We start from the raw sequence: 13,498 nt of genomic DNA, 5'->3' as shown, positions 1-13,498 counted from the left end.
AGCTCTGTCAATTCATGGCTAATGTAGCAGTCAGTAGGAGAGTGATGTAGCCAACACAGCATTGCAGAGCTCTAAATTATGCTGAGGCCAATTAAATTAGGAGCGTGGAATTATATAAAAAATATACATTCACCCATCATCAGTCATGCACTGAGTGCACCTCAGTTCAACCTTTGAAACCTGGCCCAAAACATTTAATTCTAGAACTTCAAATTTTTCTTTAAAATTATACATTTTCCCATGGCTTTCCTCATGGAGCATGTTCCCGCCGCCCCCGCCTTTATGCTGCTACTGATATCATCGCATGTCACTTCTATGTTAGTGTAGCAGGGTGCTGGTGCAAATTAGCCCCTGCCCAGTCAGCTCCAATCAGGGGAAACAGATTGAGGCTGATGGAAAAGGCCTGATGCTGCCTGATGATTGGCAACACCTGTTATAAAGGCTGGGAGGGAGCCAGAAAGCAGAGGGGGCAGTCAGGGAGGGAATCGGAGGCCCCCTAGCTGAAGGTTGCCTCTGCCTGTAAAGGAGGTGACTAATCCTGCAAGACTTGTATATAGATAGACACTGGTGGTGGGAGAACCTTATATAAATAAAAACACGGGTGGTCCGCAACCCTGAAGCCTCTCTGAGCTTTATTGGGAGCAGCAAGTGGGCCCCAGGGTGGGACATGGAGCCCTGTTACAGTTAGTAAATCTAGGTACGTCTTAACTCATGAATAAACCTAATTAAAATTAAAATGTTATCATAGTAAAATGAAAGTTATGGTTGAAATTGTTTTCCCCTATAGATCCAATTTTTGTCTCCTTTTTCATTCCTCATGTACACACAAAATCAAAATTATGTTACTTCTGGTATGGAGGTAGAATATTGGAAGAAAATATTAAGTCAATTTGACAAAAGTTTCATAAAACACCCTAAAAATAGAGCTGTTAAACACGATTCCTAAAGGGCTAGTGGTGGAAGAGTGATGGTGTCCTGACCCTCTCAACCCCTTATAACAAAAAATTGGAAAGAAGACTGATTAAACTTTCTTTCTTTACTGGACTTACCTAGAAAAGATACAATGTCAGGGCCAAATTTTAGCTGATTAACATATCATAACTGAAGATATTAATATTTTGTTTAATATTGCACACAGGGAACATCAGCTATAGCAAGCTTAGCATAGCATTTCAAAGGACTGCTGGAATTTAATTTCCCTAGGCCCTTTCTTTGCTGAGGTATACTCTGTAGAGTGGGCTTGGTAATGGAGGCAGGGAGGGGTCCAAAATGCTTACAAGGATAGTACCAACCCTCCTAAGATTTGCCTGGAGTGATTGACTCAATAACTAACCTGAGGCATACAAAGGAGGCCGATGATCCTTTTAACACTTGCTTGGGGAGGGTGGAGGGAAAGGTGTCTCTTCTGCACGTATGGTGCAACTCAAAGTTTTGTGGGCATAACTATGGGGCTATTTTAGATGTCCATAGTCTTAACCCATATATCTGTGCACACTCTCAAGTTAGTGTTAGGGTCAGGATAGGAGATTGTAGGGATGGATATTATTCCGATGTCATGGACTGATCATTACCTCCTGCAGTATGAGGTTAAGACTAGAGGAAAATTATTTCAGTGAATGAGGAAAAACCCATTTTATCTCATCTTTTATTTTCACTTAAAAAGAAAAAGACTGTGAGATTTCTCACACAAAAATGAAACAAAACAAAAATGACTAAATTTTATTTAGAATCTTTTCTCTGAAAACCAAAAAAGTAGAGAAAATGGATATTTTCTGGTAAAAATTTCTGCTGGCAAAACATTCCCCCCCCCAGCCTTTTAAAAGTATATATATTCAGCAGCCTTAGTTGGGACTCATCTTTTCTAACACAGCAGAGGACTTGCTTTCATGTTCACCCTTTGAAGGTAACAGAACCTGAGTGCTTCCAGAAGGTTCTGAAGCGAAAATAAGTTATTGCCAGATGAATGCTCAGCAGTATTTTGTGAGGACTCCATAATGATCTTTTGTACTCAATAACAGGCAGAAGGGTCTCTTGGTAGCCTCTTCCCTGGCTTCACCCTAACGTATCACCATGGTTTGTGGGTTCCCTGTAACAATTAATGGAAGAGGGAGTGTCAGAAGTCACTTGCTCTGAAGCTGATAGCTTGTGTCATAATTTTTTTCTTTTTTTAATTCTTATGCTATGGCTCTGAGACACAAATATGCTAAAACTCTCATTCAGCAGATGTGTTCTGAGTGTTAGCTAGCCTATTTAATCCAGACTCTTTCTGTCTGGTTGCTGCTGAAAATGCCTCCTGTTTTGAGGACATTTTTTCATTACTTTGCAGATAAACACTCATAGCTTTGGGCAGGTCTGGCTAGGGCCATGGAGAAAGGTCATTGTCTGGAGGGGCTAAATGCTAGATATTCTGTGTTGAATTTTGGGCAGAAGTATTTACAGAGATTCTAGATGAGTTTAGGAGAACCTTGTGTCACAATCTGGTTCTTGGATCCTGTCCTTCCTGGCTGATGAAGGACCAGTTGGGAAGCACTGTCTTTTTGTTGTTGGAGATAGTAAATTCCTCACTAAAGATGGAAGGTGCTGATTGTCAAAAGTTCAAAAAAGCCCACCTTTTCGTAGATTCTAAGGACAGAAGGGACCATTGTGATGATCTTGTCTGAACTCTTGTAAAGCACAGGCCATAATACTGCCCCAAAATAATTCCTAGAGCATATCTTTTAGAAAAAAAAAAAACCATCCCAATCTTCATTTAAAAATTGTCAGTGATGGAAAATCCACCACAGCCCTTGGTAAATTGTTCCAATGGTTAATTACTCTCACCATTAAAAAAAAATATATGTTTTATTTCCAGTCTGAATTTGTCTAGCTTCCACTTCTAGCCATTTTCTGCTAGATTGAAGAGCCCATAATCATAGTTTGGTTCCCCATATAGGCACTTATAAACTATCCAGTCACCCCATAACCTTCTGTTTGTTAAGCTTGAACTTCTTGAGTCTGTCATTACAAAGCATGTTTTTCTAATCTCTCTAATCATTCCGATGGCTCTTCTCTGAACCCTCTCCAATTAATTAATATCCTTCTTGAATTGTGGGCACCAGAACTGGACACAGTATTCCAGCAGCAGTTGCACCAGCGCCAAATAGAGATAATATGACTTGAGATTCCCCCTATGTATTCCAGTATTGCATTACCTCTTTTAGCCTTAGTGTCAAACTGGGAGCTCATCTTCAGATGATTGTCCACCATGATGCCCAAGCCTTTTTCCATGGCACTGTCTCCCAGGATAGAGTCCCCATACTGTAAATATGGCCTACATTATTTGTTCCTAGATGTATAACTTTACATTTGTCCATATTAAAACACATGTATTAAATAGTAGATGGCAGCTAATAAGTGCTAAAGAGAAAACCGTGAGCAAACAGATCAAAGATGTCTTTCAATGCCCTTAGGGCTTAGGATATAGAAATCTTCACAATCTCAGTGTAGATGATGCAATTTTTGAGATAGTAAAGAGAACAAGAATCCTCATCAAAAGGTTGAGGCAGCTTTTAAGGACCTCCTCAATGGGCTTTTTTTGAGGAAAAAAAAGTTTCTGGATCATCACGCTTGTGACCTATGTTTGAGGACAACTATCAGCTCCCTAGAAGCAAGGGATGATAGCAGTCTGACAACACTACAAAGGTGACATCACCTAAATCAACAAGGAAGCATGAAAAGCAATGAAATGTACAAAGATCACACCCTTATGTGGGTGAGTGTTGAATGGAATGCAGATAGGTCCAGGAGAATGAAAAGTCAATTCCACATAATCAAGTCTGCAAATGACAGAGCCAGTCCCAGAAGACCAGACAGAAGAGATGTATTCAGAATAAAACCAAGAAGAGACATGTGTATTCAGCAGGTTGAAGAACTCATCAGCAAGCCTTACAGATGCCTAACAAAAGATTTGGACTTCGATCTCACATCCCTCTGGCCCTTAATAAGAGAGCTCAGCAGAATATCACCAGGTTTCTGGAGTAGTTAATCTTGAAAGCCCAGACTAACCGAGGAGACTGATTTTTGGAACTAGTGTTATGTCCAAGGAAATCCCATCAGATTATCAGTTGTTGCAAGTGTGTTGAGACAAAGTTTAACTTTTCATGAGTAGTCAGTTTGCTATAGGTTTACAGTCTGCCTTTTAAGTGTGCAAAACTGGGGATTATCAACTATACTACCTACCATATTACACATTTAGGAAACAATCAGCTTCATTGGTGTATTTGCAAGGGTATGAAGAACATTTTCATCCCCTGTTCTAGATATTCTTGAATTCCTGCAATCTGCTCTGGGTTAGGTCTAGGTGCTAGTTCTGTTAAGGTGCACATTGAGCATCTGTTACAGCATTGTGTGAAAGAATGGATAATTTGTCTCTTGGTCATCCACCAGATACATTCAGATTTTTCAGAGTTGTGGATTAGATTCTCTGTTCCTTATATGTCCTCTCCCCTGGGCAGCTGTTATGGACAAGGGATAAAAAAGAATTGTATCAAGACAAGGCAAGTATCAAGAAGGGCGTGAATGGAATCTAACCACTTTTTTTTCTCTCCATATCTGAATTCCTGAGTCCTGGCCTTCAAGGTTCACAACTGCAGAGTAATAATGCTGTTCAAAGACAGCTACTGTGAGATTTTTTGAAAAACATGCATTGCATGTCCGTTTCTCTTGTTGGTGTTGATGTTTCTGTCCTTTTCTTCCTCCCTTGGGGCTACCATCCCTTCCTTTCATTTTTGGGTGTTTGTGACTCACCTTAGAGTCCATGGGTGTAACTAGAAGAGATGATATAAAAGTAGAAGCAAAGGAAATAAAATCTACACAAATAAAAACACACCCACTAGAAAAAAATCCTGATTGTGGGCTTGCAATGACTATAGAATATCCTCCCCTAAGAAAGTGGTGAAAACCCCATCACTTGGGATATTTAACTAAACAGGCAAAATACCGAAAAGTGTCTTTACTGTAAGAATCTTGCAGTAACCCCAGGAAATGGATAAAATGATCACATAGGTCTTTTCCATATAAGTTGTATGATACCTAACCCCACTGAATAAGTACATTAGCCGGATGTTTTGGCTAAAATGATTAGCAGTGAAACAGTTATTGATGTTGATATTTAAATCACCCTAATGAGACTTCGGAGATAACATCCTGCTGAAATGAATGAAGTGATATCATCAGAGCTGAATGACAGCTTGAAGCTGTCACAATCCATGGACATCACCATTCCCTGCCCCCGCCACAACTCCCCCAAAAGCTTCTCCTAACTCTTAGAAGGGTAATCCAAATAAAGAGACTAATCTGAAGAAATATTTTCAGAAGAAGTATTCCAAAGGTAATGAGACTGCAGAGCAGGCAGAGTTGGAAAACTCCAAAATGGCTGTGGCTGGACCTAGGTCCTTCAGTGAGGAAGGGAACAGGTGAGAGAGATTCCAATCATTAGGAAGATTTTTTAGGTGAGATAATTTCCAATTTTAGAGCCTTAAAATCCTCTGTAGATGCCAAGTTGGATGAAATTAAGGCTGATCTTAGTGACCTGAAGGTGACTGGTCTGGAGTCAGGCATGGGAGGGAGAATGGTGGCGGATGCTTTGCTGCAGAATACAATTGAAATGCTGGGAAGGGGGGAAAGAGATCTTGCAGAGAAGGTAGATGACATAGAGCACAGGAGCTGGCTTTTTCCTTTGCCTGGAGGTGCTCAACCCCCACTCAGCCCCAGGCCCTACCCCCACTCCACCTCTTTCACAACTCCCCCACCCCTGCCCTGCCCCAGGCCCCAGCACCTCCATGCCTTCCCCAAGGCCCCATCCCGCCTCTTCCAGCCCCCACTTTGCCCCACCCTGCCTCTTCCCACCCAGTTCAGCCCCTTCCCCCGAGTGTGCCCCATCGCCGCTCCTCCCCCCACAGCACCTCCTGCATGTCACGGAACAGCTGATTGCAGCGGGTGGGAGGCATTGGGGGGAGGGGAGTTGGTCGGGGCCGCCAGAAGATGGGAGGCACTGGGGGATAAAGCGGGGAACTGGCTGCCAGGGGGTGCTAAGCACCCACTATTTTTTTTCTGTGGGTGCTCCAGCACTCGAACACCCATGGAGTTGGTACCTATGACACACAGAATTGTGAGAAGAGAAATAACCTAATGAACAAGGTCTCCCTAAAGGAGGCAATTCAATGTACCTTTTTAGACCCAGGGGAAGACAAAAAGCTTGAGAGACAGATCCCTGTATTGCCCCCCCCTCAAAAAAAAATCCATTAGACCAAGATACATGATTTTACAATTTCACTATTTCATGCGAAAAGAGCAAATTTTAAGAAGAGCCAAAATTAGGGGTTTTAAAGTACTGATCTTCCAGGACCTCGGAGCCACCACTCTTAAAAGAAGGGAGTCAGCTGAATTCACAGCACCATTAAGGGAAGCTTACATGACATATAGTTAAGGTGTCACCATTAAACTACTCTTCATCCACAAGTGATATGGGAGAAAGAAGAAAAGGGATTAGGATGCTCACAAAATTAAAACTAATGCAAAAGCAGTCCAGACTAGCATGACCAGCCAGCAAGTGTGAAAAATCGCAACAGGGGGTGGGGTGTAATAGGAGCCTATATAAGAAAAAGACCCTAAAGTCGGAACATCTGGTCATCCTAGTCCAGACTCCCATGAGGAGACAGATATTGAACTAGCAAGCCAAAATGAAGACTGGCAATTTGTCAAACCTAAAGGAAGGAGATGACCAAAAATTGGAACAGTAAAGTCAAGAAAAAGATTGATAAGGAAGGGGATGGACATCCAAGATATATCTGAGGAAAAGGGAGGAAAGTAATGAGAGCGAGAAACAAAGCAATGTCTGCTTTACTTATGAAGTATCCTGAACCACTTAGTAAGAATATTAGTTAAATACCAGAATGTATTGGGGAATGGAAATAAGGATTAGAATACATGCTAACTATATGATTTGCGGGGATGGGAAGAATGTAACCGCATGCTAAAATAAGATGTAATATTGGGTGTGTGTGTGCATGCACTACTCCCTGCCAGATACTGGTCCTTTTAAAAAATAACAGTTCCTTGGCTTCACACAGGGTGGGTGTTCAGGTTCCCCACACAGAGAGTTCTCTTAACTGTAGGAGTGGGCAGGTTAGCAGATCCATCTGGAACATCGGTGAATCTCCACATTGTAAAGGGAGAAGGGTGTTTGTGTGGATTTTTTCCCCCTCCCGACTATATTCTGAAGACTTGAGGAATTTTTGTTGGGGGGGGGAGGGATAAAATGGGGGAAGGGATTGGGGAAACTAATAATAATGTTCCAGAGGTTAACTTGAAATTTATATTTAGTTAATGCTACATTTTTGTTGAACAAAGAGCGAGAGGTGGACAGGTTGTTTGCTAGCTGGTCTTAAGGGAAAGGAGGAAGGTGAGATAATGTTATAAATGGGGGAGGGATTGGGGGAGGAAAGTTGGGTGGGTAAACAAAATAAAAATCTTTAGATACAAACAAATTTTAGATTTAAAGCAGATATTTTGTGCCAAATATTTTTGGTTTAAGTAAGCGGAGAGACTTATCAATGGCACAAATATACTTTCAATTAAAATTTTACTCTTTATAAAATCAGACAGAAGTAAAAAATCCAATATTTAGAATTAGAGCTTTATATGATGTTTGGTTTTACTGTTTCTTCATACACTTTTATCTACCAACCAACAGTTTGCATCTCCTTTATTATAGCTAATACAATTATATTCTATACCATAAATACTAATGGTCTTAACATAAATTTAAAAAGAAAAAATAGCTTTACAAACTGAGGCCCCATATATATGTTTTCTACAAGAAACACAGCTTATGGAGGAACATAAATATTTCAAAGGTGACTGGTTCCACACTTCCCAAATTTCTCCAAGTGCATCATATACAAGAGGAGTAGCAATAATTATTGCCAAACATATACCTTTCCAATTAAAGGATATATATATAAAATGAAGGCAGATGTTTACTAGTTAAAGGAACACTTGGTGATAGAATTCTTTATTAGGACATATATATGCCCCTAATCAAGGTCAAATGTCTTTTTTCAGAAAAAAAAATCAGAAGAGTTTAGAGAAGAAATTATTATTATTATTGAAGGTGATTTTAATTGTGTTCTTGACTTGAGATTAGGTCAAACAGCAGTATTATAAAAGAGAGAAAATCAGGCATAGAATTAATCTCTCTAAAGAATGAATATGATTGGTGTGATTCTTGGAGGTGTCATAATCCAAAGGAGAGAAACTACTTCTTTTCAATAATCTGTAGAATATACAGGAGAATTTGAGATTCTAATCTGTATATTTTTGCTTAATACAGCAATGTCAACACAGAAAGGCTGTATCTTCTGGTTAGATAATGCACTCATTTGGCTTTTTATTAGAAACTGAAGACACACCTAAAATGAAAAGATTAAACATCCCACTTATATATGACTAGAAAAGAGTTGAAGGTATCTTGGAGGCAGGGCCGGCTCCAGGGTTTTGGCCACCCCAAGCAGCCAAAAAAAAAAAAAAAAAAAGCCACGATCGCGATCTGCGGCAGCAATTTGGCGAGAGGTCCTTTGCTCCAAGCGGTAGTGAGGGACCGTCCGCCGAATTGCCGCCGAATAGCTGGACGTGCCGCCCCTCTCCGGAGTGGCTGCCCCAAACACCTGCTTGGCAAGCTGGTGCCTGGAGCTGGCCCTGCTTGGAGGAAATTAAGCAGCATTTTAAGGAAGATTCTGACCAGATTTAAAAAAAAAATGCTGTGGGAGTCCCTCAAAGCAATGATTAGGGGTAGCTTAATTAACAAAGTATCGTGTGGTAGAAAAGTGGAAATGGAAACAGTATTCAATGAAGTTGATATACATAAGAAATACATCAGAAAAATCAATCACAGAAAATATATATATTTTTAAAGGCCAGAAGTAAGTTAATTTTCTACAAACAGAAGTAAAATACACAGTTATGAGGTAAAAGGGAAGGTCCTCTCATGGATCAGTAATTGTTTAAAAGACAGGAGAAAAAGAATAGGAATAAATGGTCAGTTTTCACAGAGGATATTGATCTCCCAAGGATCTGTGGTGGAACCAGTATTATTCAACATATTCATAAATGATCTGGAAAAAAAAGGGGGCGGGGGTCAAACAGTAAGATGGCAAGGTTTGCAGATGATACAAAATTATTCAAGATAGTTGTGTCCAAAGCTGACCATGAAGAGTTACAAAAAGATCTCACAAAACTGGGTGACTGGACAATAAAATGACAGATGAAATTCAGTGTTGCCAAGTGAAAAGTAATGCACATTTTAAAACATAATCCCAACTATTCATACAAAATGATGGTTTATAAATTAGCTGTTCCTACTCAAGAAAGAGATATTGGAGTCATCATGGATAGTTCTCTGAAAATATCTACTCAATGTACATCATCAGTCAAAAAGCTAAGAGCATGTAAGGAACCATTAGGAAAGGAATAGATAATAAGTCAGAAAATACCATAATGCCACTATATAAAGCCATGGTATGCGCACATCTTGAATAGTGTGTGCAGTTTTTGTTGCTCCATCTCAAAAAAGATAAATTAAAATAGAGTTGGTAACAGGGAAGGGTAACAAAAATGATTAGGGGTATGGAACAACTTCCATATGAGGAGAGATTAAAAAGACTAAGACTGTTCATTTTAGACAAGGGACAACTGAGAGGGGTTATGATAGAGGTCTATAAAGTCATGAATGGTATGGAGAAAGTTAATATGGAAATATTATTTATCCCTTCTCATAACACAAGAACCAGGGGTCATCCAATGAAATGAATAGGCAGCAGGTTTAAAACAAACAAAATTAAGTACTTCTTCACACAAACACTCGTTGCCAGGGGATGCTGTGAAGGTCAAAAGTATTACTAGGTTCAAAACAAGAATTAGAAAAGTTCATGGTGGATTGGTTCATCAATAGCTATTAGCCAAGATGATCAAGGACACAACACCATGCTCTGGGTCTCCTTAAACCTCTTGCTGCCAGAAAGGAATGGACATCATTTGATAATTGCCCTCTTCTGTTCATTCTGGCACCAGCCACTCTCAGAAGACAGAATGCTGGGTTAGATGTACCATTGGTTTGACCCAGTATGGCTAGTCTTATATTCTTAACTTACAAACAACACAAGTATTCCAGTAGGTCAATATCTACAGTTGAGACTTTTTTTTCCGCACTGTCCCACAATAAAGCAAAACCAAGAAGAAAAAAATGGAAAAAAAACTATTCACTACATCTATAAAACACACAGGCTTACTCTCCGTTCTATAAAAAGTAATCTCTAACTTTTAGAGGAAATAGGTACATTAATGAAAAGGTGTAAAGTTGATATAGGCATAGTCACCAAAACTGAGAAATGAACATATGGAGCAATGGTCCCTAAACCTCAATAAACACAATTAAAGAGAACAATGTTAAACATTTTTATCCTCCTTTTAAAATTAAACAAATGCATGGTATTGGGATGGGAAAATGCTGCAGAGAATGTAATCAAATGGGAGGATTTCTGCATATTTAATAGACAATGCCCCCCAAAATAAGACATTTGGGAAGGCAGCTGGAAACATCATAAGAGAGATAATGGTGTTGGCTGTTGATAACCCCTGAATATCTTCATGAAGTTATCCTAAAAACTTTGTTTCTTATAAATGCTATAAAGAGTTGATCACTTATCTCTTAGTTGCTCCTAAAATTACTATTATTTCAAAAGAATTATAAAATTACTATAGCAAGGTGGTGTTAGGGGAGCAACTCCCCTAAATCTATTAACTGCTATCAAAAAGTGAGGGGAAATACTGGTATAGAAAAATTAACTTATCAAGTCAGAGTTTTATGGGAGAGAGTGGAAAAAAATAGCTACTTAGCAATCTGGTGGAACTTTTTGTAGTTAATTGGAAGAGGTTTGTTGGCTGTCACCAAACCTAATAATTTGAGAACTTTTTTTTTTAATAATAAGGGAGAAACTCATTCAACAACAGTCAAAGTTAAATTAAAAAATGAGATATTAAAATAAGGAAACTAGATAGGAGGAAGAAGGAGTAAAGCTTCACATTGCGTAGAGGTTTGATAGGACAACTAAGAAACAGTTTACATATCTAAATGTAAGAAAAACAGAAGTTTCGACCTAAACATGAGATCAAAACCTTTAAAAGACAGATCAGGACAAAGAGTAGAAAAGCATCAACTACAGTATGTGATCAATATCACAAAGATGAAGAAAGTGACTGGGAGCAGGTCTTGTCAGTATAGCTTTACAGACTTCCATAGGCCAATTTATAGATTTGTATTTGTGTAAAATACTAAACTTATCTCTATTTAAGTTGTAAACCAAGTTTTATAGATTTTTCTTATAAAATAATGAATCTGTTAATAGGTCTGTGACAAAAGTTGTTAGTTTGCTCCTTTTGTAATCTGTGTGAAATTGATTGATGGTCTCTGCATACCTGGAGATTTTTAAGAACAGGTTAGCCAAACACCTGTCAGGGATGACCTAGATATACTTAATCATGCTTCAGAGTGAGGGGAATGGACTAGATGACTTCTTGCTGTCCCTTTTAGCTCTACATTTCTGTGATTCTATGATCATTCCTTGCAGATAGCTGTTACATAAAAATATATAATAGCTTTTACATATCAACATGCAGTTTATTAATTTGAACACTAAGACCAAGAACTGAAAGCATGGAGACTGCCTGCTCATCTCTAAATATGGTCAAGTCAAAAGGGATTTGAAGATAGACTGATAATGTTTATGCTCTCATATTGCTGTGTTTTTTTCTGTAGGTAGAAGACTATGATTTTCATGGCTCTTACTTGGGCATCCTTCTCAAGCATTATGTTCACTTTAAAAACCATAATTTGTGGAGGGAGGGAAAGGAGTGAAAGTGTGATTTCTATACTTTTAAATTATGATGGAGGGAGGAAAGGAGTGAAAGTGTGATTTCTATACTTTTAAATTATGATGGCCTTCCTTGCACTTTATGGAACTCACAGTTAATTAAAACTGAAGGATTTGGAAACTAAGGATTTAGTTGTAACAAATGTATATTATTTGGTAAGATGATTATCTTTATTAAAAAAAAAACCTTGATATTTTTACAGATAAAAAACTCTGGTGGGCAGACCACAACCTAGCTCAGCTGGGTACCTGCAACAAAAGAGATGGAAGAACCTCCATTGTCCTGCGAAACAAGACTTCAGGGGTTGTACATATGAAAGTGTATGATAAAGCAGCACAGCAAGGTAAACTGTATTTTAAATATCTTTAAACTACCATTAGAGTACATAATGTATTCATCTTCCATATTATTCCCAAAATGCATAGAGATTTATATTTGTTCCCCTTCATTATCTGATACACTGACTAAAAGTAGAGCTTCTATCCACAGTGAATTACAATGTAGTTAATAACTTTCAAAATAATACATAATAGTTTAGAAATCTCTCTTTAATATGTATTAAAATATTTGAATATGATGCTTAATGCAAACGGAAATTACTATGATATTGTGAAGCTTAAATTTGGTAGTCAGAACTAAGACAAAAATGTGAATGTTTTCTTTTTCATTCACTAGTTAATGCTATGTATCTCTCAATAAATTATTAAAAAATTAAATACAAGAAATAGTGTTTGAAAAATCATTGATGTTTTTCATTCATCTCAATGGTTTTAAGATAATGTAATTTATTTTACTTCATTGAAATTGGACTGTTGTAAATTGGGAGTAAGTGACAAGAAAAATCAGGCAATTTTATTTTTCTTTGGTAGGAGAATGAATTAGGTATGTTTCCCTATTATTATAATGAAAAAAAATCTACAATCAAGGACATTGCAAACTGTGAGCTTGTTTTTAGACATATATACTATTCCATAAAATAAACTATTTATGAAATAAACTGTGTGAGAGAGAGAGAGAGAGAGAGAGAGAGAGAATGTGTGTGTGTAATCCAGAACAGTCTGTCAGTGTTTGTTTTCTTTCTCTATTACATACACCTGAAGAGGTAAACTGCAAACCAGGAGGCTAATGCTTTCGGTAGGATTCTGGGGAATGTGAAAGAGCCACTGGGGAGGCTTGGGGAGATGAGTTTCAGGGCCTACACAATTGGATGGCAGGGTCTCCACTATCAGGAGGGGTGTCAGACATGAGGTCTACCCCCGGAATGTGTGCACAGAGCCCAAAAGCTAGGGACACTGCCTAAATTGTCCTGTCCTTTTAAGCTAAGGGCATATGGGATTCAGCATTTCTATACCCTCACTGTGTGTGTGTAGCATATCAACCAGATCTGTCCCTGCTACACCTTATGTATCGCTGTATCTATAATTGTAGATAGAAGACCATTTACAGCGTTTCCTCAGACAATCTGACTCCATAGTATTCTCCCTGAGAGGCATCTAAAACCCAGGCTAGATGGATTTAAGTCACTGATTTT

At 38.6% G+C, this 13,498-nt stretch overlaps 1 protein-coding gene across 1 annotated transcript in view; it reads left to right on the top strand.

Annotated features, from left to right (window-relative positions):
- The window catches only part of LRP1B (LDL receptor related protein 1B), a 1,261,104-nt gene that overhangs the window by 855,412 nt on the left and 392,194 nt on the right, over positions 1 to 13,498 (top strand). The window contains exon 34 of the mRNA XM_065561615.1: positions 12,170 to 12,310. Within this exon, the coding sequence (XP_065417687.1) occupies positions 12,170 to 12,310 (141 nt within the window). The remainder of the gene's footprint in view (positions 1 to 12,169; positions 12,311 to 13,498) is intronic.

The sequence above is a fragment of the Chrysemys picta genome, chromosome 11, assembly GCF_011386835.1.
Source record: "Chrysemys picta bellii isolate R12L10 chromosome 11, ASM1138683v2, whole genome shotgun sequence".
Classification (NCBI taxonomy): domain Eukaryota; kingdom Metazoa; phylum Chordata; order Testudines; family Emydidae; genus Chrysemys; species Chrysemys picta.
The sequence above is the reverse complement of the archived record's forward strand: the minus strand, read 5'-3'. Positions and strand labels throughout refer to the sequence as shown.